The 27,581-nt window shown below is 35.8% G+C and overlaps 3 protein-coding genes across 4 annotated transcripts; 1 reads left to right on the top strand and 2 right to left on the bottom strand.

The window, feature by feature from the left end:
• Positions 1 to 166: 166 nt before the first annotated feature.
• On the top strand, positions 167 to 12,244 carry LOC144574812 (pre-mRNA-splicing factor ATP-dependent RNA helicase DEAH1-like). 2 transcript variants are annotated; one of them, XR_013518294.1, is made up of 26 exons: positions 167 to 470; positions 597 to 736; positions 1,079 to 1,285; positions 2,154 to 2,222; positions 2,308 to 2,394; positions 3,319 to 3,352; positions 3,465 to 3,519; positions 3,619 to 3,678; positions 3,767 to 3,838; positions 4,303 to 4,363; positions 4,479 to 4,558; positions 5,506 to 5,573; positions 5,670 to 5,727; positions 6,259 to 6,367; positions 6,475 to 6,543; positions 7,665 to 7,754; positions 8,019 to 8,105; positions 8,237 to 8,352; positions 8,446 to 8,512; positions 8,963 to 10,003; positions 10,100 to 10,162; positions 10,275 to 10,414; positions 10,920 to 11,020; positions 11,482 to 11,544; positions 11,819 to 11,891; positions 11,983 to 12,244. XR_013518294.1 is itself a non-coding variant. In XM_078324883.1 (26 exons), the coding sequence occupies exons 1-26, from the start codon at positions 380 to 382 to the stop codon at positions 12,027 to 12,029; spliced, it is 3,132 nt and encodes a 1,043-aa protein (XP_078181009.1). In that variant the 5' UTR covers positions 167 to 379; the 3' UTR covers positions 12,030 to 12,244. The 2 variants fall into 2 exon arrangements, 1 of the variants encoding a protein (XP_078181009.1); XM_078324883.1 differs by having other exon boundaries at positions 10,291 to 10,414.
• A 523-nt stretch (positions 12,245 to 12,767) lies between these two features.
• On the bottom strand, positions 12,768 to 18,259 carry LOC144575195 (uncharacterized). Its single transcript, XM_078325309.1, has 2 exons — positions 16,643 to 18,259; positions 12,768 to 14,558 (listed from the first exon to the last, which is right to left on the bottom strand). The coding sequence occupies exons 1-2, from the start codon at positions 18,158 to 18,160 to the stop codon at positions 12,888 to 12,890; spliced, it is 3,189 nt and encodes a 1,062-aa protein (XP_078181435.1). The 5' UTR covers positions 18,161 to 18,259; the 3' UTR covers positions 12,768 to 12,887.
• Positions 18,260 to 23,716: 5,457 nt separating this feature from the next.
• LOC144575064 (exocyst complex component EXO70H1-like) lies at positions 23,717 to 25,876 on the bottom strand. The gene has a single exon (XM_078325187.1). The coding sequence runs from the start codon at positions 25,772 to 25,774 to the stop codon at positions 23,879 to 23,881; it is 1,896 nt and encodes a 631-aa protein (XP_078181313.1). The 5' UTR covers positions 25,775 to 25,876; the 3' UTR covers positions 23,717 to 23,878.
• Between the last annotated feature and the right edge of the window lie 1,705 nt (positions 25,877 to 27,581).

The raw sequence follows: 27,581 nt of genomic DNA, 5'->3' as shown, positions 1-27,581 counted from the left end.
AAGTTATTTTAAAATAATGGCATCAACAAACTCTAAATGGAAAGCCCTCTGTGGCAAAGCCCAAAACATAAATGGTACAAAGCCCAAAACTAGGCCCAGATTCGAAATTAAAATAATTTCATTAGTTCGACTCAAATCTTCTTCTCCGAATAGCACGGCAGCATCATCCCAATTTGTTTTCTCCCAAGTCGGTTCTCACTCCAAATTGCTTCATCTCTGGTTCCCAACCGAACTGCGCCACCCATCTCTCTCTCCGCTCCCCCATATCGCCTGCTATACTGTTTCTGTGCGTCGTCTTTCTCTTTGCACGGCTCGTTCTCTCCATCCTTACTACTGAGCCGGTAAATAAACCCTGACTGTAAACCTAATCCTAGGTAAGATGGCGGATTTGAAAAAGTGGGTGGAAGACAATCTGATGCACCTAATGGGATACTCTACCGCTCTCGTCGCGCAGTACGTCATCCGATTGGGTAATAGCAAAAACATTTATTACTTTACATGACAATTCTCCTTATAAAGTCCGTTGCTTGCATTACAAGTACTTTTCTTAATTATTGCCTCGATGAATGATTGATTTCTATTTGGATCAATTGCAGCTAAGGATGCTGCGTCCCCAACTGATTTAACTACTAAGCTTCTCGATTATCTCGATTATGGTATCTCGTCGTCAGATGATTTGCGTACCTTTGCCAGTGGCCTTTATAACAAAGTTCCCCATAAGCAGTCCGGTTTAAGTGTATGTTTCTTCTTACTTGCCGTTTCTTCCTCAAGTTTTTTTTAATCATTTGGCCAAAATGAACTGGTATGCTACCAACATTTCCTGAAAGGCACCTGACACTAGTGCTCCCCATGGTTGCATCTGTACCAGTGAGCATTGTAAACCCTTTAAAGTTTTTAATGTTTTACAAAAACTATTACCATTAGTGCCCCTCATAAAATGAAATTACATGACACTTATTCATATCGCCCCCCTCTCAATTTTCTGGTTCTGCCTATGCTGGTACAACAATATTCCTCCTGTATTATGTAAAGACAAGTTCTTACAGTGTTGCCTCCATTTGTGTTTACTTTTACTCAGGCATATCAGAAAGAGGAAAGAGAGACTGCTAAGCTTGTCAGAAAACAAATGACATACAAGCTTTTAGAAGGAGATGATGAGGATGCCGATGAAGCAACAAATTTGAATTCAAACTCGAACTCAAAAAAGGAGAAGGTATCATCTTCGTCAAGTAAGAAGCGGTTCAGAAAGAAAAGCGAAGTTGAAGAAACCGGAGACGATGACGAGGTATGATGAAACGTTTCCATTTTAAAGGATTTAGGAAAGATATAGAATGGAATTGTATTTCATTGATTTGATCTTTAGTACAGATACATCATGTATTTATAGTCACGGTTTAAAAGTAAAACAATCCTATAAAAAACTAACTAATCTAACTAACTACTGTTAAGAGCCCTAATCAATCTTGCTTGCTCCAGTTTGATTTGGTCAAATCTTGTTTGCTCATGTTGACTTGGTCAACACGGATTCTTCCAATACATTTGATTCATTGTTCTGGGTTTGGAAATTGGCCTCTTGACCTTTGGGGTCCATATCCTCTGAGTTATCTCAATTTTTCAGTTGATGTCAAAACCGGGTCAAAAAGTATTTTCGGTGCTTATTTAGATGCACGGGGCAGTATTAACATAAAATGGGTTGCTTTAAGATTCGTGCTTAATGGTTCAGATTTTGTATGGATGAGCTCAAAATTTTGTGATATCTTAGAGGATGCGAATTCCGACCTTTGAGCTTTCTCATTGTACCGGATGAATTGCATTTTGTTGCACCCCTTCACTGTTAAGTTTTTTCAATCTTATTTAGCTTTAATTTCTATCGTATTGGCTGATTTCTGTGAAAAAGACACCAAAATTTGGATTTATGGGTAATCTATTTTCTTTTATATATTATATTTTGAACAGAACTTATATGAGCCCAGTGTTTAAACAGTGAAGAAGATAAATTTATTGGGCACATTGAAAGGCCTAGGATCTTGGGAGCTACTTCAACATTTCGTTTTCTTGTTGCTTTACAATTTAATGCTTATCTTTTCGTATTTCCAATCTTTCATAATTATGCTTTGTTGCTGACAATAGAACTCAATTTTATATTCATGTAGGAACTGGAAATTGCAGGAACACGACAAGCTGTCAGAAGGCGCACCGATGAAAATGACGAAGATTTGGAGGTGAATTTATACTTCTTTTGTGAATAGATTACAAGCACAGTTTCAGGGAAGAATATTAGTTGATTTTTTAGTTCTTAAATTGTAGTCCGAAGAAGCTCTTAGGAGGGATCAAGAAGAAAGGGCACAGTTGGAAAAGAATATGCGAGAGAGAGATGCTGCTAACACGCGAAAGGTATATTTATTAGGGCTTTTCTTTTTTGCTATTTTGCTTAAGCATCTGTTAGTTTTTATATCTTTTGTTTGAAATGGAAATAAAAATTTCTGCATCATACCTCTGTAAGGCGTAACAATTGTTTCCAGCTGTTACCAGTATCATTCCACCAAATAAACTTCTGAATAGGGGTGTTCATTGGGTCGGTTCGGTTAAAACCGAATTAAAATAGTCAAACCAAAAATTTATTTGGTTTTCAAAAATATAACCAGGCTCAACCGAATTAAACTTGTCAACCAAATAACACCAGAACCAAAATAACCAAAGTAAATTTTGGTTTGTTTGGTTGAACCGAAATAAGAGAGTTTAAATTTTAAAAGGTCAAAACTCAACACATACACAAATACATTTAATAGTCATAAATAAATATAAGTTTTATATATAAGTTGCTGATATTACATGCATTCTTTAATTCCCATACAAAATATGTAGATGTTCTAAAATATCCAAACAAAAATTTAAGTTGTTGTTATTACATACATTAAATATACAGCATGGATTTGAACCATATAGAGTTCAGTCTGTTTGGTCTTCTCAATTTTGCAAAATCTAAACCGAACCAAATATAAAAAAAACAAAGTAATTAAAAAATTCAACCAAACTTATCCATTTAAACCAAAAAAATGAGTCATTTATTCCAAACTTTTTCGATTCGGTTGAAAATCAAATAAACCGGACCCAATAAACACTCCTTTTTCCTAGTACCTGTGTCATCCACTGAATAAGCTTCTGTATTTTATCTGTCATCAGATGAAGTGTTTATTTCTTGCTTTTTTTTTTCTTCGTATTTGTTTGTTTCGTAAGTTTCAGTATCGGTACCCTCTTTTTTTACTATATCACCCCTACTTGTTGGATGTTTAATATTGTTGTTGCTTTTTATAACAGCTGACGGAGCCAAAAATTTCCAAGGAGCAGCAAGGTATGATCTGTTGGAACTGTTACTTCTTATTACAAGTTATATCACTCCTTTTTTTTTTCCCAAGCAATTATCAGTAGATGATTTACCTAACTCAGATTTATTGAAATGGCAGAGGAGATTGTTCGCAGATCAAAAGCATATGAAAAGGATGACATATATGATCTACGGTATTTATTTTCACTCTATTTAAGATTTTTTTTTTTTTCTATTTAGAGAAATTTCATCTTTACTTTTCTCCTTATCTTTTTTTTTTTAAAAATTAACAGAAAGCACTCGAGACGAGCATATCTTGACAAAAGAAAAGAGAAGAAGCTATTAGAGATTGAGTAAGTAGATACTTCTTTAGTACAGTAAGCAGCAGTTGTTTGTACACCACGAATCACTGAACCTTGACTTGTATTTATTCTTTTGTAGAGATGAAATAAGAGATCATGAATACATATTTGAGGGTGTGAAACTGACTGAGGCCGAAGAAAGGGATTTAAGGTAACAATTTTCTCTTTCTGTTTCCCTTTTACAAGTATTTGTTTCTTGAATTATCACCAATGAAATAGTTGAATCGACTGATAGGGAGGTTCAGGGGCAGAAGTAGATAGAGCGAAAGGGGTGCTGAGCACCCCTTATAAATTGGAATAATTCTATTTTGTCCCTTGAAAATTTATTTATACAAAAATTATACTATTAGCCCCCCTCATAAAATGAAATGACAGACAACTTATTTACCAGCTCCCCTTGTCTCAATTTTCTGGTTGCTAGTACAAAGTTCACTCCAAAGGTTACCAACAAGAGACATTGGGGGGTTTAAGGTGTCATTAAAGCTGCAGGGATTTATGTTTTTCCAAAAAAAAGGATAAGGAACAGAATCAAATCAAAAGGATAAAACCAAACAAAGAAGGGCAGAAATATTTTTAAACATTTGAATAACTCTTTCTATGTTTATTATCCTCCAGGTATAAGAAACAAATATATGAACTTGCGAAGAAGCATTTGGAGGAGGATAACGACGATGAGGTACCGCTTGTTTTTTAGTTTTGATTCTATTAGCTCCATGCTATTTAATTCATTTTATTTTATTTTTTTATTTGATTATCTAATGCTAATTATTTAATTGTAATTTAAAATTCAGTACAAGATGCCTGATGCGTATGATGATGATGGGGTAATAAATCAGGAGAAGAGATTTTCTGTTGCAACGCAGCGGTACAGGTAAATCACTTGAAAATTTATGCAGAGTACATGCACATATTATTTTTGCACTAATTACCCCTTGCTATGTATTCTGCTTGGGGGCGGTAGGCAGTTATGGCTCCTCTCTCTTTTCCTCTGATTTTCCTGATTTTTGTTCAAACTTTTTTTGGATTTAGTGCGACTGTAAGTCTGCAGTCCTACATGAAATGGGTTGTAAAATAATGTAATAGTGGGTAACCATGACTTATTTCATGAAGCATAAGATCTGTACCGGTTGTTGAAGAACCACACGAGGCAGGTGTCGACACCTTTCCTGGTTCAGGTGGGACCTTCGCAAGATTTTCTGTGACTTTGTTTGTGTGGATTCAGTGTTGAAGCTGAATATTGGTTAAATTGTTATCCATAACACAGAAAGTAACAAAGTTAGTGCCACAAACATTTTCTCTGCTTTTTTATAGGCATTGCAGCTGTCAGAACTATTTAAATTGCAAAGTATCTGACAGATTAATAAATCTATATTTTAAACTTGTATGCATCTCTATCCATATATCAGATTGAGATGATATATTTTTTTTTTTCCAAAATGCTCATCTAATGTTAAATATAAAATGCTCGTCTCATTTTTCCAAAATGTCGCCATATTTACAGTCTATTTTTTTGCGTATTAAATTTCCAAAAATGTAAAATTGGTGTTAGAAATATAAGATGATACACACATTCAGATGCATGCATGTACCAAAGCATTTGTATTAAAATAATATCAAATTAACAATCCATACCCACAAACAAAAAATTATGTTAAAACAACTACGCAACACTTATTCTCCAATATATATACTACTACAATACACAAAACAAAACAAATAATATGACGTGCTGAAGCAATGTGAGGCAGTACATTTAATTTCTTTGCTGTATGAGCATATTAGTTTTTCTTACAATTTTTTTGTGTGGGGGAAATATAGGGATCCTGAGGCTGTGGAAAAGATGAATCCCTTTGCCGAGCAAGAGGCCTGGGAAGATCACCAAATAGGTTTTGTCTTCGTTTTTATTAATTTGTTTTGTATATCCTCTTCATTAAATTTTGCGACACATGGGTTTGTTAAATAATTTTCCCTCGTTTCATCAGGAAAAGCAACGCTCAAATTTGGCTCAAAAGATAGGAAGAAAGGTTCTGAGGACTATGAGTAAGAAAACATCATGTTATCTTTTAGCTTTGTCTATAGAGTGAGGCTATGGTACTATGCATAGCGCACATTGGTCCGTACTTTGGATCAATATCTTCGTTTTTATAGTCCAAACGATCTGAACCATTCAACATGATCTCCATATGAAAATGTATTTGCGGACTAAATTTTATATTTTTCAGATTCTTTTTACCTTTTTTTTAGATAGGTAGAAAATTGCTACTTTTGAATGGTCTAGAATCTTTAGATCAAGTGATTTTCTACCTAATTAAAAATAGTAAAAAAGTTTCTCAAAAATGTGAAGTTTGATTGCAAGTACATTTTCATATGGTGATCATGCTTGGCGATTCAGATCAACTGTTTGGACTTTGTAAGCTGAGATATTGATCCATAGTACGGACCAATATGTGCTATGCACAGTACCATAGCCTCACTTGTCTATATTTAACATTTATGGGATCATAATACTGATACCAGCCTGTGCCATACATATCCTGCAATTTAATCTCTAATTAAATTTTCTTATTTCAGTTACGTATTTGAAGACCAGATCGATTTTGTCAAAGTGTCAGTTATGGATGGCATTGATGAGGAGCCAAATGAGGCTGAGGAGGCAAAAACTATTTCCAAAGGACTCCAGGTACTTGAAAATATTTGACTTCCTTGTATTATTTTTTGTGTTATTTTTTATTTTTGTGTGGATATGGTTTGCATTTTAAAATGTTTCTTTTGGGGTCTGGATTTCAGGAGGAAAGAAAAACTCTCCCAATTTACCCATATAGAGATGAACTTCTTAAGGCTATAAATGATCACCAGGTTCCTCTCTTTTTCACTTTTCGTTTAGTTAGTTTGTACAGTGTAAAACCCAACCAGAAAATTTAGGGATGTAAAACGGTCACACCGTGACCGGATACATCACAGCACGGTCATTGTGCCGGTCATGTGCCATGACTTGTGTGTCCTGTGCCTGACCATCGTTCAGAAAATCGGCACGGCACGCAAACTGGTTTGGTCATGACACAGTACGGCACGTGGTCACGCAAACCACGCGTGATCAGGGCTGTTAGATCTTGATCTAATTGTGAATTTTGAATAAACTAACTTAAATTACAAAAAAAATAGTTAAACGTGACCAAATGTGACAAACTTGACCAGTCACGTTTGGACACGACACATGTGATGCCGTGACCGTCCATCCCAATTTGGTCACAGCGTGGCACGTAAAAATCTGACTTGGTCACGGCACGATATGGTATGGTACATATTTACATCCCTACCAGAAATCCTGAGCTGTGTGTTAGGCACAAAACCATTAATAAAGAAAAAAGAAAAGCTTGTTGATTAGTTGGACAGTGTGAGCCCAACCAGAAATCTTGAGCTATAAATTAGGCACAAAAATGTTAAAAGAAAAAGAAAAAAAATAGCACGTTGCAAGACCGATTCTATACTTCATACATTATTATGAAATTTCTTGAGTGGGGCTTTGGTACTGTGCATAGCACATATTGGTCCGTACTACGGATCAACATCTCCATTTTCAAAGTTCAAACAATTGATAGTACTTGTAGTCAAATTTACATTTTGTAGAATTTTTACTATTTTTTTAGATAGGTAGAAAATTATTTGATCTAAAGATTCTAAACCATTCAAAAGTAGTGATTTTCTCCCTATCTAGAAACGTTGGTCAATAATTCTAAAAAATGTATGCGAGTACATTTTCATACGGAAATCATATTGAATGGTTCAGATCGACTATTTGAACTTTGAAAGTGGAAATATTGTTCTGTAGTACGGACCAATCCGCGCTATGCATAGTACCATAGCCTCACTCAAGCTTCTTTATCTCTAGTTGCCTACTAAGCTTGCAATTATCTTCCTTGGGATAATGTACGTTGTTAATATTGCCTCTACTGAGCATGCGTGGTGTTTTTTTGAAGGTCATAATTATTGTGGGAGAGACTGGATCTGGTAAAACAACTCAGATACCCCAATATCTGCACGAGGCTGGTTTCACAAAACAAGGCATGGTAAGTTCTTCATGTCTGTTGTTTCTATTCTTTTTTTAGTATACTTTAGACTTTAAAGATTCCATCTTCTGTTGTTTCAATCCGAAAACTTGGTAGTTACAAATTTGTGCATCTGGAGCATTTTGGTGGCACAAGGGAATTAATTTCTGGAGCTTATGTTTGAAAAACCATCAATTTAAACCTAAATATGCAAAAATAAGTGTTGACCTTTTTTTATCTTCAAATAGTACTAACCACTCTGCACAATTTATATGCTTCATACAGGTAGCATGCACACAGCCTAGACGTGTTGCGGCAATGAGTGTAGCTGCTAGGGTTGCTCAGGAAATGGGGGTTAAACTTGGCCATGAGGTTCATATCCTTCCCTCTGATATTATTTTTTAAATTTTGTACCAAAATAACATGATTTTTAAATGTTACTGGAAACATGGCCCTTTTGTCCTATGTACTTATAAGTCCAGTTATATATTTCCAATCAACAGGTCGGATACTCTATAAGGTTTGAAGACTGTACATCAGAGAAAACCCTTGTTAAGTACATGACTGACGGCATGTTATTGCGTGAATTTCTTGGAGAACCTGATCTTGCAAGTTATAGGTAAATATGTACCTGATTTATCTTGCTCCAATTTTTAATTGGTGAACATTTTGAATTAATAAGTTTTTTACTCTGTTGGGTTTAAAATAACAGCGTTGTGATGGTGGATGAAGCACATGAGAGGACTCTTTCAACTGACATCTTATTTGGGCTGGTTAAGGTATATATATATTTAAATATGCTCATTAATTTAGTCTCGGGTTTTGGTCGAGGAAAAAAGATTTTGCAATGCATTGAATGCTGACAACTTTTCTCTTACTCTTGGTATGCTCTTCTGTTGCTAATTAAATAACTAAAAGTAAGAAAAAATGAATTTATATGTTTGTTTTTTTTACTTTTGTATGCTGGTGTGAGTCAAAAACTGAAAAGTGGCAATGAAGTTATTAGCTTCTGTTTGATAGTTGGGGGTGTTATTTACAAATAACTAGAATTATATCATTTTTTTCGGTGGGTTTGGGGGCGGGGGGGTGGAAGGTCTAGGTTGAAAAAAAATAAAATACTGTAAAGCTGTTATTTTTGCATATTTTTTTCATAAATGCATATTATACTTGTCACCTCTTTCCATCTTTCATATTTATCTTTTCAGTTTATTAAATGTTACTTCATTTAGGATATATCTCGCTTCAGAACGGACTTGAAGCTGCTCATCTCGAGTGCAACTCTGGATGCCGAAAAGTTTAGTGACTACTTCGACTCAGCGCCAATTTTTAAAATACCGGGACGTCGGTTTCCTGTAGAAATCCACTATACAAAGGCCCCAGAAGCTGATTATATTGATGCAGCCATAGTTACCGTTTTACAAATACACGTAACTCAACCTCCTGGAGACATCCTTGTTTTTCTAACCGGCCAAGAAGAAATCGAGACTCTAGATGAAATACTGAAACACCGTACCAGAGGTCTCGGTACCAAAATTTCTGAGTTGATCATTTGTCCCATTTATGCAAATTTACCAACTGAACTGCAAGCAAAGATATTTGAGCCCACACCCGAGGGGGCCCGCAAAGTTGTGTTAGCTACTAACATAGCCGAGACATCTCTTACCATAGATGGGATTAAATATGTAGTAGATCCCGGCTTTTGTAAGATTAAGTCATACAACCCTCGTACTGGTATGGAGTCTCTGTTGATAAACCCTATATCTAAGGCCTCAGCGAACCAGCGGGCGGGTCGGTCGGGTCGTACTGGTCCAGGCAAGTGTTTCCGTCTATACACGGCCTACAACTATTTCCATGATCTTGAAGATAATACTGTACCAGAGATACAGCGTACCAACCTCGCAAATGTGGTTTTAACCTTAAAATCTCTTGGGATTCATGATCTGGTCAACTTTGACTTCATGGATCCACCACCGTCAGAGGCACTGTTGCGGGCCCTAGAACAACTATTTGCTTTGAATGCATTGAATGTCAAGGGTGAGTTGACAAAAACGGGTCGAAGAATGGCGGAGTTTCCACTGGACCCTATGCTTTCTAAGATGATTGTGGCATCAGAGAAGTACAAATGCTCTGACGAAATAATATCTGTAGCAGCAATGCTGTCGGTTGGTAACTCGATTTTTTACCGGCCAAAGGACAAGCAAGTGCATGCTGACAATGCACGCATGAATTTTAACACTGGAAATGTTGGGGATCACATTGCATTATTAAATGTATGATATATTCTTATTTCTTGACTAAAGTTAGATTTCTAATTAAGCTATGTATTTCTGTAATTAATATCTTCTTTTCCTACTGTATTGTTTCAGGTTTACAACTCATGGAAAGACACAGATTTTTCGACTCAGTGGTGCTATGAGAATTACATACAGGTACTAGTCCAACCCATATTTTCATTTTATAAAGTTCAGGAGAGTATTATGATTCAGCATATGTAGCAAAGCTGAATATGTGTTTAGTTTTTATTTATATTAATAATTTTAGCTTGGATGTACTGCAGGTAAGGAGCATGAAAAGGGCGCGAGATATTCGTGATCAATTGGAAGGGCTTCTAGAAAGAGTTGAGATTGAGATTAGTACAAATCTCAACGACCTAGATGCTATTAAAAAGTCAATCACTTCAGGTACAGTCAGAAACACAGAATTCTGCATCTTTTTTTTTAATGTGTTTTTGACACAATGAGGGATGTAATACGTGCCGTGCCTTGACTAGTCATGCTGTGACTTGGGTCACGTGCCTTGACCAAACCAAATTTTTGCGTGCTGTGCCATGACCAAAATAAAAAGAATGGTCACTTCACGCGAATGGTCATGGCATGTTAGTAACGTCGTGATCACCCGATGCACACTCAAAGTCACACCGACCCCCGATACACACCTGGGGTGATTCACCCACCTTTTTTTATTTTCCAAAATTTTCAATTTTATTTAAAATTCACCGACAGATCTCTTGACTCGCATGACCACATTCTATGCTGTGCTAGCTTTTTCAGAGGATGGTCATGACACGAATGGACACAACACGTGACCGGCATATGTGCTGTGCCGTGCCTTGTTCGGTCACTGTATTACTTTTTTACATCCTTATGTTATAATGATTAATCCTCACATTTTTTTTGTGTAAATTAGGGTTTTTCCATCATGCCGCTAAACTACAGAAGAACGGGTCTTACAGAACATTAAAAAACCCTCAGACTGTTTACATCCATCCGAGTTCTGGTCTTGCTCAGGTACCATGCCTTGTCTGCAATTGTCCTTTTCTTATGTTCTTATGTCTTCGCTTATTTGTTGTACGTGCACACACCAAATATTCACTTTGTTTGCAATTAATTCTGAATGTTATTATTGTTTGTGGCAAGATGTGCTATTTAAATCATTTGCATTTCTGAGAACTTGTTGACAACTTTTTATTATATAAACCTCCAGTATAACCTTAGTGAAGAGAACCCATATCAAGTGGAAGCTGAATGTACTTTTTATTTAAAAAAAGAAAAAGGAAAAAGAAAATATAGCTGTTGAAGGATAATTTTGTCATTTGTAATTTTATCATTTTGATAACAACTGATCTCTACAGGTGAATATTAAAAAATTGAATCCAATCTGGGACGTTTTATTCAGTCAAAAAAAAGAAAAAAATATAGAGCATGATCAGTTACTGTCGCTGATGCTCCTATTTATTATATTTCTTTAGGTGCATCCTCGGTGGGTAGTTTACCATGAGCTTGTTCTTACCACAAAGGAATACATGAGACAGGTACATTTTTTGTACTTCCATTTCAAAAACTGCATCTCGCTTGTAGGGATGTACATATGTGACATGCTCTGACCAAGTCATATTTTTACGTGTTGTGTCATGCCGTGACCAAATTGGGATGAATGGTCATGGCACGTTAGCCACGCCGCGACCATGTGTCATGTCCAAATGTGAACATGACCAGTCACGTGTAACTACTTTTTTCGTAATTTAAGTTTGTTTATTCAAAATTCACCATTAGATTTAATAAAGTTTGGATATATATATAATACAGGTCATAGAGCTAAAGCCCGATTGGCTGGTGGAGATTGCGCCTCACTATTATCAACTCAAGGATGTAGATGACCGTAAGTGTATCTGACTTAACCAAGTTTCTGTTTTTTAATAAAGTTAATTCTGAGTTGGTTATTATCTGATAAATCTCTCTGGTTGTATCAGCGACTACGAAGAAAATGCCACGCGGTCAAGGGAAGTCGGCATTATAAGCTTATTTTCTGTAGTTAACAGTAGCTTTAGGTTGTACACTAGGAGAACTCGGTCACAGGTACTATTTTTGGCATCTAGGAGAAATTTTGTTTCTGAAATGTAAATAATGTAATTTTGTTAAATTAACAAACTTACAGCGGTGTTAATTTAATTTTAGGTTAGGATTAGAGATGTTCTTTTTTTTTCATTTAATATAATAATATTTCGTGGAAAACATGTAGAAATCTGTTTTTCTGGAATAGACTGATCTGTGAACAGTTTTGAAAAACCATCTTCTCAGTTTTTGGAATAGTTTCACTCAAAAAAAGTTTTTGGAATAGACTGATTTGTTCCCTAGATGTAGACTTAATAGGTTGATTCATTCCCAGCTAACTTGGTTTATTCTACTTCAGGAGCATATTGATACTTAAATTGTGCCTCATTTTAAAAAACAATTAGAAAAATCAAACATTGTCAAAAATTAAGGGGGGCATTTGAACAGGTAAGCATGGTTCATGTAAAGTATCTTTTGATTTTTACCATGATTTTTGATGTGGACTTTGAACCCTATTTATCTCTAAATTGCATATTTGCTTAAATTTTGCAATTAATTGGAGTATTGCAAGTCTTTGTTATTTTCTTTGATAATAGTGTTAGAATTTAAAACTAAATTTTACAATAGGAATTCCAATGCACATGGGATTTCGCTGCCATATGAGACTAAGAATTGAAAGAAACATACAGTAGTATACATCATGTAGTACAATGAAACAAGAAATTAGCTGATTTATTATTTATCACTTAGAACATGTGCATTTTAATTATAATTAATTATAAGTATTGTTACACCAAGAATTACGATCCAGGTTAATTCAAACTCAGTCCGCATAAAATCTCATAATACTTGTCTTGACATCCTCCGGTGAAAACCGGACGGTGCCAAAATCCTTATGGGTCCGGTACCATCTGCAGTACTCTGGTACCAGCATTGCCTCCACCATGAGTCTGACCTCATCTCTCATTGCCACATCAGCGATGGCCCAATTTTTTCTCTCCTCCATTGCCTTCTCAAAAGCCATTTCAAATTCTTGCACTCTCTCAACTTCCTCGGTTCCATTTTTGGTACACAGCATAGCTGCCATGTGGGCCCACCCTGATCGAACATGACCCTCTATGAACTGGTGTGCTTTGGTGCTGTGTTCATTCATCCACTCATCACTTAAAATCCCTTTCAGACGACTACTTTGTACCTTTATAGTGATGTACCGGAGATTGTTTGCGAGAAATAGGTATGATAATGCGGCGTTGCTGTAAGCCTCTGCTTTTGAATCGATCTTACATAACAATATAAAGAGGATCCATGCGATTGTCACCGAAACAACCGATCCATTGTTTTTAAGCTTGTCAGATATTTCAAAGAATGAAGAGCTGCAATTTGGAGGCAGTTTGACGAGAATTTCATGAAGATAGAGGTCGAAATCAGATAGATATACCAAGTAGTTCATCACATACCGGGTTAGCGGATGTATTGCACCGCCCGGTACCCCAGATGATTTTATCGGATCCTTTTGAATTGCCAATTCAAAATTGGATATTACCACTCTAATAGCTTCTGAAAGTTTGGCAAGGGATAGTGTTGCCTGTGATCTCACTGAGGAATCGGGTTCGAACCCGAAAATCAGTTCTATATCTGGTAACAGGTTTGATAGCACAGCGTACATGTCCAACAGCCGGAATAGCTTCTCCGGCGAGTGTTCCAAGTGCACAGCAACCGTCTCTGGAAAGGAGAGAAATCTCAGTGCCGTGTCACATGCAATGCTAGAGAATATCGAATTCCGTACCGACTCAGGTGACATGGCAAAGATCTCATCACACAGCTGTTTCTCATCAGAGCAGATCGATTGTACCACAACGGGAGCGATGTCTGTCCAGGATTTGATCTGACGGTCCAAGATCTCCCATTTGAGTTTGCGTATGGCTTTCGGTTGGTTTGCAGATTGATCGAACCTGAGTTGAACCATTTGAGATGTTACCCGTGACCGGCGGATCGACTGGTAAGCGGACACACACTCGTTGCCGTATCCAGCAGAGAGCATGGTTTGGGATATGGAACGGGCAGTTGCGATCTTATCAGAGCACAAATCAATTGCTGAGATGGAGAAGAGGTGATACCTGAGCGATTCTCCGAGGCACTCCATAGCGGATTGAAGAAGCGTGTGAATGTTTCTTTGATCAGCGTGGTTTATTGATGCGGCGGTGGCGGAGGATGAGGTGGAGAGGTGGAGGAGGTGAGAGTGGAGATGGTTGGATGCCTGGAGGAAAGAGGTGGAGATAGAGGTGTGTGGGTCCCAGTGTGAGATGGCAGATTGGATGGTGGAGATGGAATCGGAGATGGATTGAGGGCTTGGATTTGAATGAGAAGAGAATGAAGATGGTTGTGAGAGCAGGTCTCGGAGTGACATGGTTGTGAAAGCTTTTCTTTCTCTAATGGCTCTGAGAGCAAAAGAGAGAGAGATTTTGAAATTGAGAGAAGAATTTAGAGTTGAGATTTATTTAGACTGGGAACTGGCAAGTCAAGTAGTATATATGGATGATTAGTGAGCGCCTGATATTTTTTATTGATGGACTCGGAACATGAGTGAGTTTCATTATTGAAATGTAAAATTTTTAACAGATCAGTTTAGGCTTCATGCGGAACACAAAAACTATAGAATTAAAACAACAATGCATATGGATCTTGCGCTGTTTTTAAGTTAAAACAGCTCTGTTATTTGTTTTTTTTTTCCCTTCAGTTCATCAGCCTTCAGGTTCATGCATTGAAAGTAAGATATGGTTTTAGCCAAATTGAAGTTGGCCAAGTCGTCCCGACTCCGAGATATTATAAGCAATAATAAATGATGATAGAACAATGTTCCTGACTTGTCTCCTGCTATTTCAATGAAAGGTCTACGTGTGAACAAATCACAAGCCTCAACTGAGTTGCTTGGCATGCATTAAATTACGCGTCTGCATCGATGGTTATATATTTCAATCAAGATAATTTTCTCTTGCGCGTGTGGAAATTGTAAGTTTGTAATCTAGTAGATACAACTTGAGTTATAATCAATCAATTTAAATTTTAGTTGACCAAGTAACTAGGTTTTAATTTTCCCTATAAATGAATAAAATGTTTTAGTTGAATAGATAACCATTTTATTAATTACTGCGGGTTACTTTTCACAGTTCTATTATCCAAAATGACAGCACCTACTGGCTACGTACTGAAGTATACTGTATATATAGTACTTCCATATATCTAAAATGAAAGCAAAAAAGATCAGTGAAGAGAAATGGTGGAGAGAGTTGGAGGGGCGGAGCAGAAGCATTGCTCAGAGTAGTGGAGCGGGGAGGAGGGCGCGGCGCCGGCGACTCTCAAAACCTTATTTTATTTATTTATTATTATTTTTTTTTCTACCTTCGCGTTTCTTTCTGGAAGAGGTCAGTATTGTCGGCCGAAATAAAAGATGCCTCCCAATTGATGAAAGCAACTATTTTGGTAGAGCCACTTTATTGTCCACTTGTATTGCATGATAAACAACTCAAGCATCATATTGAATTTAGAAGAGGAATAGAAGTGATGAACAATAATTTTTATTGAGTATATTCTGAATTTTACAAGGTATGTACATGACACTGATGTCATATTAAGCGGACTCCCTAATTGTACCTTAATTTCAATGATTTACTAACCGTGGCTAAAATCAAGCTAGATACCAAAATAGTGTGACACCTATACACTTGGATGCTATTTTATTTGTGGAGTTGGCTACGATGCTACGCGTAGCATAGAGGGTCTCAATGTAACGGTTCAATATTTGAGTTTTCAAAATTCTAACAGTCGAGTTGAACCGTTCAACACTTGATCTGAATGGTACAGAATTTTCAGAGTGATTTTCTACCTATCTAAAAAAATAGTAAAACATGTAAAATTTAGTTTGAAAGTACATATTCATATGGAGATCGTGTTGACGGTTCACATTGACCGTTATAATTTTGAAAACTCAAATATTGAGCCGTTGCACGGAGGCCCTCTATGCTACTCGTAGCATATTAACATTTTCCTTTATTTGTTGCCAATAATGAGTAATATTTGAGGCAAAGATCCTTATTCTTCAACATCAAATTTTCTAGAAATTTCAATAAGCAAATCGAAACCTTGCAACATCCTCCTTAATTTTGATGTATATGGTTTTCAATGAAACAAGAAATTAGCTGATTAATGGTTAAATTACTTGCATTAAAGAATTATCTGAACTGGTGCATTTTAATTACACTATATCGTAAGCACATATATGAAAAATATAATATTTATTAATTTACAGTAATGTAAAACCAACTGATTAATTTAGTAATTTTACTAAAAATTGTTACACCAACAATAGCAATTAAGCTTGTAAGCAATTATACGACAGTAAATGCCAAATGGACAAAATTAATTGCTGTTCAAATTGTCAGTGGTTTTTTTATTCTGTGCTAAAGTTTTGTCTAACTATCTACAATTAAAAATAAAATGAATCCTACTACACATTGATACCTAAATCAAACTACCATCAATAAATATTTACTTTGAATTAGAGCACGAATTCAAATCTCAGTCTGCATAAAATTTCATAATACTTTTCTTGACATCCTCCGGTGAAAACCGGACTGAACCAAAATCCATATGGGTCCGGTAACGTCTGCTGTACTCCGGTACCAGCATTGTCTCCACCATGACTCTGACCTCATCTCTCATTGCGGCATCAGCTACGACCCAATCTTTTCTCCCTTTCATGGCCTTCTCAAAAGCAATTTCAAATTCACGCAATCTGTCAACATCATCGGTTTCATTTTCGGTACGCAGCATAGCTGCCATGTGGGCCCACCCTGATCGAACATGAGCCTCCATGAACTGGCATGCTTTCGTGCTGTGTTCATTCATCCACTCATCATTTAAAATCTCTTTTAGAGGACAGCTCTGTACCTTTCTAATGATGTACTGCAGATTGTTTGCGAGAAATAGGTACGATAAGGTGGCGTCACTGTAAGCCTCTGCCTTGGCATCAATCTTGCATAACAAAATGAAGAGTATCTGTTCAATTGTTACCGAAACAACCGATCCATTTTTAAGCCTGTCGGATAGTTTGAAGAATGAAGAGCTGTAGTTTTTAGGCAGTTCGACGAGAATTTCATCAAGATAGAGCTTGAAATCAGATAGATATGCCAAGTAGTTCATCACATACCGGGTTAGCGGGTGTATTGCACCACCCGGTACCCCAGATGATTTTAACGGATCCTTTTGAATTGCCAATTCAAACTTTGATATTACTACTCTAATTGCTTGTGATAGTTTGCCAAGGGATGATGTTGCCTTTGATCTGACAGAGGATTCGGGTTCAGACCCGAAAATCGATTCAATATCTGTTAACAGGTTCGAAAGCACAGCGTACATATTCAAAAGGCGGAATAGTTTCTCAGGCGAGGGTTTCAAGTGCACAGAAACTGTCTCAGGAAAGGAGAGAAATCTCAATGCCGTGTCGCACGCAATGCTAGAGAATATTGAGTCCCGCACTGACTCAGGTGACGTGGCAAATATTTCATCACAAAGCTGTTGCTCATCAGAGCAGAGCGACTGTATGACGACAGGTGCAATGTCTGTCCAGGATTTGATCTGACGGTCCAAGATGTCCCATTTGAGTTTGCGTATGGCCTTCAGTTGGTTTGCAGATTGATCGAACCCGAGTTGAACCATTTGAGATGTTAACCGTGACAGGCGGATTGACTGGTAACTCGACACGCACTCCTTGCCGTATCCAGCAGAGAGCATGGTTTTGGCAATGGAACGGGCAGTTGCAATCTTATCAGAGCACAAATCGATTGCTGAGATGGAGAAGACATGATGCTTGAATGATTCTTCGAGGAGCTCCATAGCGGATTGAAGAAGCGTGTGAATGACTATTATTTGAGCAGCGTGGTTTCTTGATGCGGCGGCAGAGAGACGGAGGAGGTGAGAATGCAGACGGTCGGAGGCCTCGAGGAAAGAAGGGGAGATGGAGTTGTGTGGGTCCCAGTGTGAGATGGTGGATTCAACGATGGAGATGGAATCGTAGATGGATTGAGGGTTAATTGTCATTTCTCAAAGCTTCGTTTTTCTCTGATGGAGCTGGGAGCAAGAGAGCGTGAGAGAGAGAGAGAGACTTGGAAATTGAGAGAAGAATTTAGAGTTGAGAACTTGAGATTTATTTTGATTGGGAACTAGCAAGTCAAGTATATATAATGATGAGGTGAGCGCGTGAGAATTTTTTTTCATCGATGGACTCAGAACACGAGCGCATTAGCCAAATTTATTGTAGACCAAGTCGTTCGGAATTATCCTCCGTATTTCATTGTCGGATAATTAATTAATAAACGGAGCAGCGTAGTCAAGAATAATAAATGATGATAGAACAATATTTCCTTAATTTCTCTGAAGAAATTTCAAACGTTGACTATTTTAGTGTTTCTTTCTCCAAGTAAACAGAAAGATGACATCAGAAAAATCAAAGTTCTCGAACTGCTGTACTTAATTGACACATCAAATTACGTTGACTATTTCAGTGTTTCTTTCTCCTAGTTAACAGAAAGACGACATCAGAAAAAATCAAAGTTCTCGAACTGCTGTACTTAATTGACACACATCAAATTACGTACGCGGGTGCGTCGACGGATATTCTAATGTAAAATAGTTTTTCTCTTACGTGCGTGCATGCCAAGTAACCTGGTGAATACAACTTGACTCGATCAATTTAATTATTAGTTGACAAAGTAGCTAGGTTTACTATTCCATAATCTTTATTAGGATCTTACACTGCCCGTAGGCCCATGCGTCACTATAATTCCTTGATCATCTCTGGTACAGTGCCGTTACCGTACCAGTATATCACCTTTACAGCTAGCATCATCCATATTGCTTCCCACATTTGCTGGTACGATCTCCAGTTTTGGATGAGAGGTTGCTTCTGAGTAAGATAATCAATTGTTTTCTTTGAGCTAGCATCATACATGCTTTCCATATTTGTGGTAGCATCTTAGAGGTGCTACTTTTATTTGATTATCCGAATTTGATCTGGATTCGAACTGAATCTGAATTGGAACTGATCCGGATCCGTTTAATTTGGATAGTGTATCATTTAAAAAATATAACCGATAAAATTATGAATACGGTTAAAAATTAATAATTTAATATTTGATCCGGATCCAAACCGGAACCAATACTGTAATGGGTAGAATATGAGTTTGATTTAATTATCCAATTCATAACTGAATCCGACCTGATACCCGTATAAAAATCCGATAAAATAATAATACTATTTCTTTATAATTATTTAATATAAAACTATATATTAATAACTATGAAAAGACAATCATTTGCAGTATTTTTTAATTTTTTGAATAAAATTTGTTACTCTTTTCACACTAGCTAGATAATTGAAATCAAATGTCATGTTCATCTTTTGCCTATAAATTTTTGAACCTAATTAATTCCTTTCTTGATCTCTCTGTCTACCATATATCTGACTTTCTACAGAGATCATTGAAGTATTAATATTCTATTCATGAATTTTTAAAACCATGCATAGAATAAAATCACCATCTCCAATATTTTACTTTCTTAATTACCTCACTTTCAATATTTTAAAGCAGATTTTAATTTATATTATAATGATATATTATGTTTGGATGTTACTGTAATTATATTTAAACGTAAAGTGTTTCTTAAATGCTTGTGAGTTGTGACATGTATCCGCTCTGATCCGAACTGGACCTGATAATCCACAAACAAGCTATGGGTATCTATCTAGCCGGAACTGAAAGACTGGACCCGAAATATCTACGGGTAGATAGGTATCCGGATCTAGACCCGACCCGATCTGAAACTAATAAGTATATGGATCGAAATTCGGACCCGAACACTTTTAGAGTACGAGTCCAAATTTAATATTATCCGGATCCTACCCGACTTGATAGCACCTCTAGCATCTATATCTCTAGTATTATTAGAGTTTCTAATCTGAGGTGGTAATTTTTAATTCAATTTTAAGGAAGTGGAAGAGTTTCTTATTTAGAAACTATCAGAAAAAAATTCGTAATAAGAAATCGTTTATAAACTCGAGTGTGGCGAAATCATTAACTGAAATTAACTTCTCCGGCACCTCTGGCGCGTTCTCTCTCCTAACAAAAAAAAAGTTTATCCAACGGAATTCTATCTGCAATTCATTTACCTCCTGTCATCGTTTTTCTTACTAATTGTTACAATGAATTCGCCTCTTCTTTTTTTTCTCAAAATGACATCTCAATTGCTGACTTTTTTTCTCCAACAATTTTTTTTTCTGACAAAATTATTTCTCAGCGAAAGAGGGAGAAGGACACCTTCGCCACTGACGCCGCGCGCGCATCACATTTTCTCTTTCATATAATGAAAACGATGTTGTTTTCGACAATACAGTGAAAATGATGTTGTCTTCGACCTTCGCACACTGGCTTCATTCGACTTCCCTATTATCTTCCACTTGCCGCAACGGAGGCGCCATCACACCCTCTTCCTCCATACTGCGAAAGCTGGTAAGTGTACGGGTTTAGTGTTATTCTTCCCATTTAAGCTTTTCCACAAACACCTTATGTGCATTACATTGTGATGAAATTAAAATCCAGAGAATGGTCATCTCCGTTATCTCAAATTGAAGCTATATTGTTTCAATTGAGGCTGAATTATTTAAATAGAGCTATTAATTGACGTAATTTATAAAGTTCTATGCAAAAAAAGTTCCCTTAAGTTGTTAATTGAGGTTTAATTAATCAGGATCAGTTTCATTTGAGTCAACCAATGACATGCATACTTGATAGTGTTTAGATCTTAGCTATTTGTTCAACCTTTGCAAAAACATATTTCAACAAAAAGAAACGAGTTTATTTTGTATTTATTGCTGATGCAGCTTAATAAAAACTTTAAAATTAATTTTAAGAATATAAGAGTTTAAAAACTTCAAAAACTTTAATTTTTAAAAAGTAGTTAACACTTATTTAGAAATTTATTTGAGTTGTTTAGATGTAAACACTCAAACATTAGAATTAGTAAAATGTTTTATTGAATTGACACCTTTGTTTAAACCTTTCTTTTATATTCAAACAATTTTTTTTTCTTTACTAATCTAATATCTACGCTCTCTACATAGTCATGTACCATTCGGATTTATTCCATTTTAGTTACTGATTTCCAAATGAAACTTAATTTTCTCCAATTTTTGAGTTCTGACCAAACACGTAGCTAGAATTCTAATCTAATTTGACATCATCAAAGGTTAAATATAGAAAGGACAATTTTCCAAAATAAAATCCTTTTTCATTTGTGGACATGAAATGAACTATGGACCTAAAACCTGTTTCCACATGGGCTTTGATTTCTTATTAGCCCAAAATAGCCATTTTTCAGCTTAGGCCTAGTAATGGGCTTGTGCTGCCTCATCGCAAGAGACCACCAACCTTTTTTTTTTTTTTTTTTCTAACGAGGGCTAAAGATTAAATTCTTATTTATATATTAATATTTATAAATAATTTTTTTATTCAGATTTCAAACATGCGAAATCTCAAAATCATCAATTTTGAAGTTGCTTTATTTTTGCTTTTTTTCTATTTAGCTTAAGGATCATGCTTATCATTTTTTTTAATACTCGACTGAAATTGTTTACTTAGTTTCAGTGTTGTAAAAAATATTTGTTTAGGCGGATTAATCGTTGGCGGTGACTAAATAATTATGGATTTTTCCGAATAATCGGATAATTATTTCCGAATATGATCAATTATTCTCGATTAATCGCTTGACAGTACCTTGTCCGTCCGATGACCCCATAGCGTTACTCCTTTAGTTTCAAACTTACATTTCCAAGCAGATAGTATAATCTTTGTTATTTTTATATCTTTTTTAGTTTTCTATATTAATTTTTTTTTTATGTTTTCCTCTAATTTTGAGAATTTTATATAGAATAATTGATATAATTGCATGAAAAATGTACAATTCAAGATTATTTGTTTTGTTTGATTGTCTTTACTTGTTTTAATGTCTTAAATTTCAACTCCAAGCTAAGTGTCGTTGCACTATGAACAAAGCTACATATTACTATTTTGAGATTTTTGAAAGTAAATTTTGATGATTTTTGTAAATGATAAAAAAAACGCGTTTGGACCTTTTAAATATTTATTAGGCTAGTTAAATAGCTTTGTTAATTGGCCTACACATATTTCTGTGTTTTATTTTATTCTTTGTTTCGTAGTATATAGGAGAACCAATTTTTTTTAATATAATATAAGATATTGGAAAGATTGCATTCATATTTCAACCTCATAGGAATAATTTTTTTTTTTCTGTTTCCTTTAGAGAATTCTAAAGAAACTAGAAAAAATAAATTCGGTTTCTTTTGAGATTTTTTGTGTCATTTATATAGTAGGCGGTATCAGGGGCGGAACCAAGGGGGTGAGAGAGGGGGGCAGGCACTCTCCATAAAATCAGGATGTTGCTTATATATATAGTCTAAGTGCACATTTTCATATGGTTTTTTACAGATGCATACAGATTGGCATGTTTCGTTTTTTACAGTATGATCTCTATGAGAATTCTCTGAAGGAACTGGTTCCTTCTATGAGATCAAAATGTGAATGCTTTTTATATAATTTATAAAAACAAAAAAATTGTATGAGAACTGAAGAAGGAATGACTACTACTATGTTTTCATTGGGTCAACAATAAATAGTTATAATTACATGGTCCCAAATATGAAAGCTTCTTTTTTGAAATCAATATGAAAGCTTCTTTGAATGCAAAAAAAGTCTTTGAATTAATTAGTGGTATCCCTATTTTGAGGTATATGAAACTTCTTCTTGTCGCTTTCTAATTCATTATTGAAAGAGACAGGATTTTATAACCTTCTGTTCTAAGAAATTATATCAATGCAATTTCATAGATACCATTGTGCCAAAACCATATATATACCTATCAAAATAAATGTCAAATTAAATGTGATGTACAAACTTATATCAAACAAAAAAATAAAAATCATTGATCTTTAAATTCAAATAGAGACAAAAGGAAGTAAGCAATTTTCTTCATTGATCTTCTTTGATTTTGATTCTACCAGCAATAATTAATGTTAACCGAGAAGCATGTGATTCAAAATAAAAACAAGAAAAAAGAGAAATAAAGACCGAAAATTAAAACAAAAAATATTGGAAGTCAATTTCTATGTAATAATTTGACTGGATCGCTCTCAAAAGGTTGTCACATATCAACTATAGAATTAAAATTAACAGATTATATACCGCGTGAATTAATGCTAGCATGATAAAAATAAGACTACTTCAAACTTATAATTTCTATCAATTGAAGAACATTATGATATAATGCTAGTTATTAACTTATTAAACGAAAATTTGTGCATAATGAAAATCATGTAGTACTATTTAATGGGGTTTTACTTCTTCTTTTTTCTAATGTTTATCAATATAATTAGTTTTAAAGTATTAACAGTGAATGTGCGATGCATCATTCAAGGATTATTATTACTTGGGAAGGAACATTACAGTTAAATGAAAATTATGGAGTGTCTTTCATTTAATTTGTTAATTATTTTGCACAAAGTAACCGAAGAAAATTATAAAGTTCAACATAACAAAATTTTCAAACCTTTCCTCCAAAATAATTCAAAAGTAAAATTTACACACCACTTATAGAGGCAAACTGTATACATAATAGTCCTGTATTCATATATATATATATATATATATTTTTTTTTTTTTTCTCAATTACATAGTCTAAAGAAAATTAATTTAGAACCTCAGAAACCTCCTCTGTTATAGGAGACTGATCTAAATCTTGAATTTGGATTCTAAGTGACACTTCACCTTGCTGTGCAGCACCTTCTCTTGTATTGTATTGAAGCAACAATTGATCTTTTTGTGCTCCATCGAATTCGGCATGATGTCTAACTGACATTGACATATCGCCTTCTTGAGGCAAATAGCAACCGAATCGGCAAAGTAATTTAGCCGAGTTACTCGAATTTGAACCTGTACCTGAAACTGAACTTGAGCTCGAATTCGAACCGGAACGAGATTCCGGGTCGTCATATAACCTCAAAATCCTGCTCCGGATAAATTCCGGCGTAAATCGAACCTCCGTATTCCTGCGGTAAACCTGGTACCAGCCCCGGTACGCCGGTGCCACCATCCCCTCTACCAATTGTCTCACCTCCTCTCGCATCCTTTCGTCGACAATGACCCAGCCTTCTCTCTCTTTCATCACCTTCTGGAAAACCATTTCAAACTCTCTTACTCTCTCCACATGCTCCTCCTCTTTTACTGGTAAAGCAGCTGACACGTGGGCCCAGCCCGATCTCACGTGACCCTCCATGTACCGACGCACCTTCGTCTCTTGAACCGCCACCCAATCTTCACTTAAACCCTCTTTGAGACTGCTATTCTTCACCTTACTGACTACATATTGTAGGTTATTTACTAGAAATAGATACGATAAGGCCACGTCTCGGTAACTCTCAGCCATTGACTCAAGTTTTTGTAACAAAACAAAGAGCAACCATGCAATCCTTACGGATACCGGTGATCCGTACCAATCGTCTGATATATCAATTGAAGCTTCATTTGTCTCCTGAGGCATGCTGCTAAGTATCATATACAGAGAGGCCTCATAGTCAAAGAGACACACCAAGTAATTCATCACATAACGAGTTAACGAGACGATCCCACCGCCAGGTGGCGTATTAGGTTTTGCCTTCCGAATCGCTTTTTCGAATTCATAGAGTGACATTCGAGCCGCATCTGTTAGGTTTGTAAGGGAAGATGTAACTTTTGATAGTACCATCGATGCGGGTTCACACCCGAACAATATCTCGATATCTGGCATGAGAATTGTTATCTTTTCATGCATGTCTAGAAGCGAAAAAATTCTCTCTGGCAAGTGTTTCGATCGCATGGATACAGTTTCTGGGAAGGAGAAGAAAGTTACCGCAATATCATTTACTACGCTAGCAAACACAGAATGACGTATTGGCTCAGGCGACGCTCCAAATATACTATCCGATATCTGCCTCTCACTGTAAAAAACTCGGCATACTGCTTTTGACGCAGCATCGAGCCATGATTTTGTCTGATAGTCCAAAGTATCCCAGTTAACCTTAAATATTTTTCTTGGTCGGTTCACCGAGATATCAAACCCGAGTTGCTTCAACTGAGAAGTAACAGCCGAGCGGCGCATGGACTGGTACGTAGTGATGCACTCCTCGCCATATCCAGTAGAAAGCATGGTTTCTACAATTGCACGGACGGTGGAGATCTGATCAGCAGGTGAATGGATGTCTGATATGGAAAGGAGGTGGTGTTTTAGTTCTTGGTTGAGACGGCGCATGGCGGATTGCAGGAGAGAGTTGGCGCGTATCAGCTCACGATGCGATGAGTTGGCAGAGGATGTGGAGAGGTGGAGGAGGTACGAGTGGAGGTGGGTGGCAGCGGAAAGGAAGCCGGATGAGAGAGAGGTGTGTGGGTCCCACTTGGACATGAATGTATGGATGGCGGAGATGGAGTCGGCGATCGGGGTTGACGGAGATGGAGGGTCTGGATTGATTCGGATGGATGAGCTTGAAAGAAGGCCAGCCAGTGATTTTGTTTTACCAGTAGCAGTACCAGTATCAGTAGCAGGAGACATTTTAAAATGCTATCCCAAGCAAAGGAGGTGGCTAAACCAATTTGTTATGTATATTAAAAAAAATCTAAATCTCATAGGGATATTATATATGAAAACTAGGGGGTAAAACTAAAAGTGGGCGTATTATTAATTGTACTAATACCTTGGTACCCGAGACATATATACAAGCAAAGTTGATTGAGATATTTAATTTCATATTTAATAGCTATGAAGACTGAGTCCCAATCTGTTCTGCTGCTATAGTCATCATATATTAACTTGTATCAAATGTCAATCTGATGTGGCATTTTAAGAGGATGTGATGTGTTTGCTAAAATGTCAAGTGCAAAAGTTGAAAATTTCAATTTCTAGAGTTTGGGTTTTGTATCTCGTTATTGAAATTAATTGCTATAGGTATCAACATTAATTCAACACCATCAACAACCCAATTCTCTTTAGGAATCAGATTTCCTGCCCCCAGAGTCACTGCGGGGTGGGCCCAGTTACTGTTAAAGAGTTTAGGGTTAAAATAGTTTTGATTTTAGAGTTAAATGGGGGCCCACTCTGCAGTGACTCTGGAGGCAGGAATTTCCTGCCCACCGGTGGGCAGAGAATTCGGTTCCTTCTCTTTAACAATGAACTAGTAATTAGAACGTGGACTTAGTGCGGTAGTATGAGTTCTTGAAACACATATTAAATCTTTGAGAATATCATCTAAAAGATGCTGAGTTGTACCGGACCTTTAAACAAAATAATTATTAACTAATAATTAACTTAATGTATAACAAAATTTCATTAGAGTGAGACATATTTGTTTCTTTAATTAAACAAATATTTCATAATAAAAAGGAACAAATTATATAATTTATTAAAAATAGTAAAGTTATACATTAATTTAAAAAAAATTAATTATGGGGCTTTAAGCCCTCTTGCTCCCCCTTAAATTATATATTATTGAAAAATTAGCATAAAAAAATTAATTATGGGGCTTAGTGCAGTGGCATGAGTCCTCGTCTTTTTTCGGAGAAACACATATTCAATTCTTAAGAATATCATCTAAAAAATACTGAGCTATACCGGGTTCTTTAAACAAAATAATTATTGACTAATAATTAACTTAATGTATAACGAAATTTCATTAGAGTGAGACATATTAGTTGCTTTAATTAAACAAATATTTCATAATAAAAAGGAAGAAATTATATAATTTTATTAAAAATAGTAAATTATACATTAATTTTTAATTTTTTAATTATGGGGCTTTAAGCCCTCTTGCTCCCCTTAAATCCTCCTATGCATCTACAAAGTAATATATTACAAGATGAAATTAAGCTTATTTTACAAATTGGAAAACCCCACCCCCCGGGTTAGCTCTTTGCATTCATGTATTCTAAGTTTCTATATTTTTGAAATCTTAAGAGTATATTTTCAGAAAAGGAATGGACTCTTTTTTGTTTTTTTGTTGATCTCACTAGTCACAATATAGAGGACCGACTTTTGGCAGTAGGTAAAGGGATAATTAAATGGATTGAATTATTAGTTCGGTTCCGTCTTTCAAATCAAAGTCAATTTTTTTGGAGTAGAACTGGTGTTCTTGAGCTCACCAAAGTGTTGGTAATTTTTACTTCAAAAGTCATAAAATTGGTTTTAAATGACGAATCTGAATTATTGGAACCCGCCTATCTTACAAGTGATACGTCTACATGTGAAAATTTTAAATATTTAAATTAATTTAGTATAAAGTCAATCGGTTAAAATTAGAAGGTTAATAAATTAATTTTAGTGCATTCATTTTTTGAATGTTTTTTGACTGCTTAACTTTATACTA

The sequence above is a fragment of the Carex rostrata genome, chromosome 23, assembly GCF_964058835.1.
Source record: "Carex rostrata chromosome 23, lpCarRost1.2, whole genome shotgun sequence".
Classification (NCBI taxonomy): Eukaryota; Viridiplantae; Streptophyta; class Magnoliopsida; order Poales; family Cyperaceae; genus Carex; species Carex rostrata.
Note: the sequence above shows the minus strand (reverse complement) of the source record. Positions and strands in the feature narration are given on the sequence as shown.

Bases quoted from the DNA above. Each gene is read 5' to 3' on its own strand.
- LOC144574812 (XM_078324883.1), top strand. From the start codon at position 380: ATGGCGGATTTGAAAAAGTGGGTGGAAGACAATCTGATGCACCTAATG. The intron at 3,353-3,464 runs GTATGATCTGTT...TTGAAATGGCAG, and splicing joins AATTTCCAAGGAGCAGCAAG to AGGAGATTGTTCGCAGATCA. The intron at 10,004-10,099 runs GTATGATATATT...GTATTGTTTCAG, and splicing joins ATCACATTGCATTATTAAAT to GTTTACAACTCATGGAAAGA.
- LOC144575064 (XM_078325187.1), bottom strand. From the start codon at position 25,774: ATGTCTCCTGCTACTGATACTGGTACTGCTACTGGTAAAACAAAATCA.
- LOC144575195 (XM_078325309.1), bottom strand. From the start codon at position 18,160: ATGACAATTAACCCTCAATCCATCTACGATTCCATCTCCATCGTTGAA. The intron at 14,559-16,642 runs TGAGATTTGAAT...CAGTCTAAATAA, and splicing joins TTATGAAATTTTATGCAGAC to ATCTCAACTCTAAATTCTTC.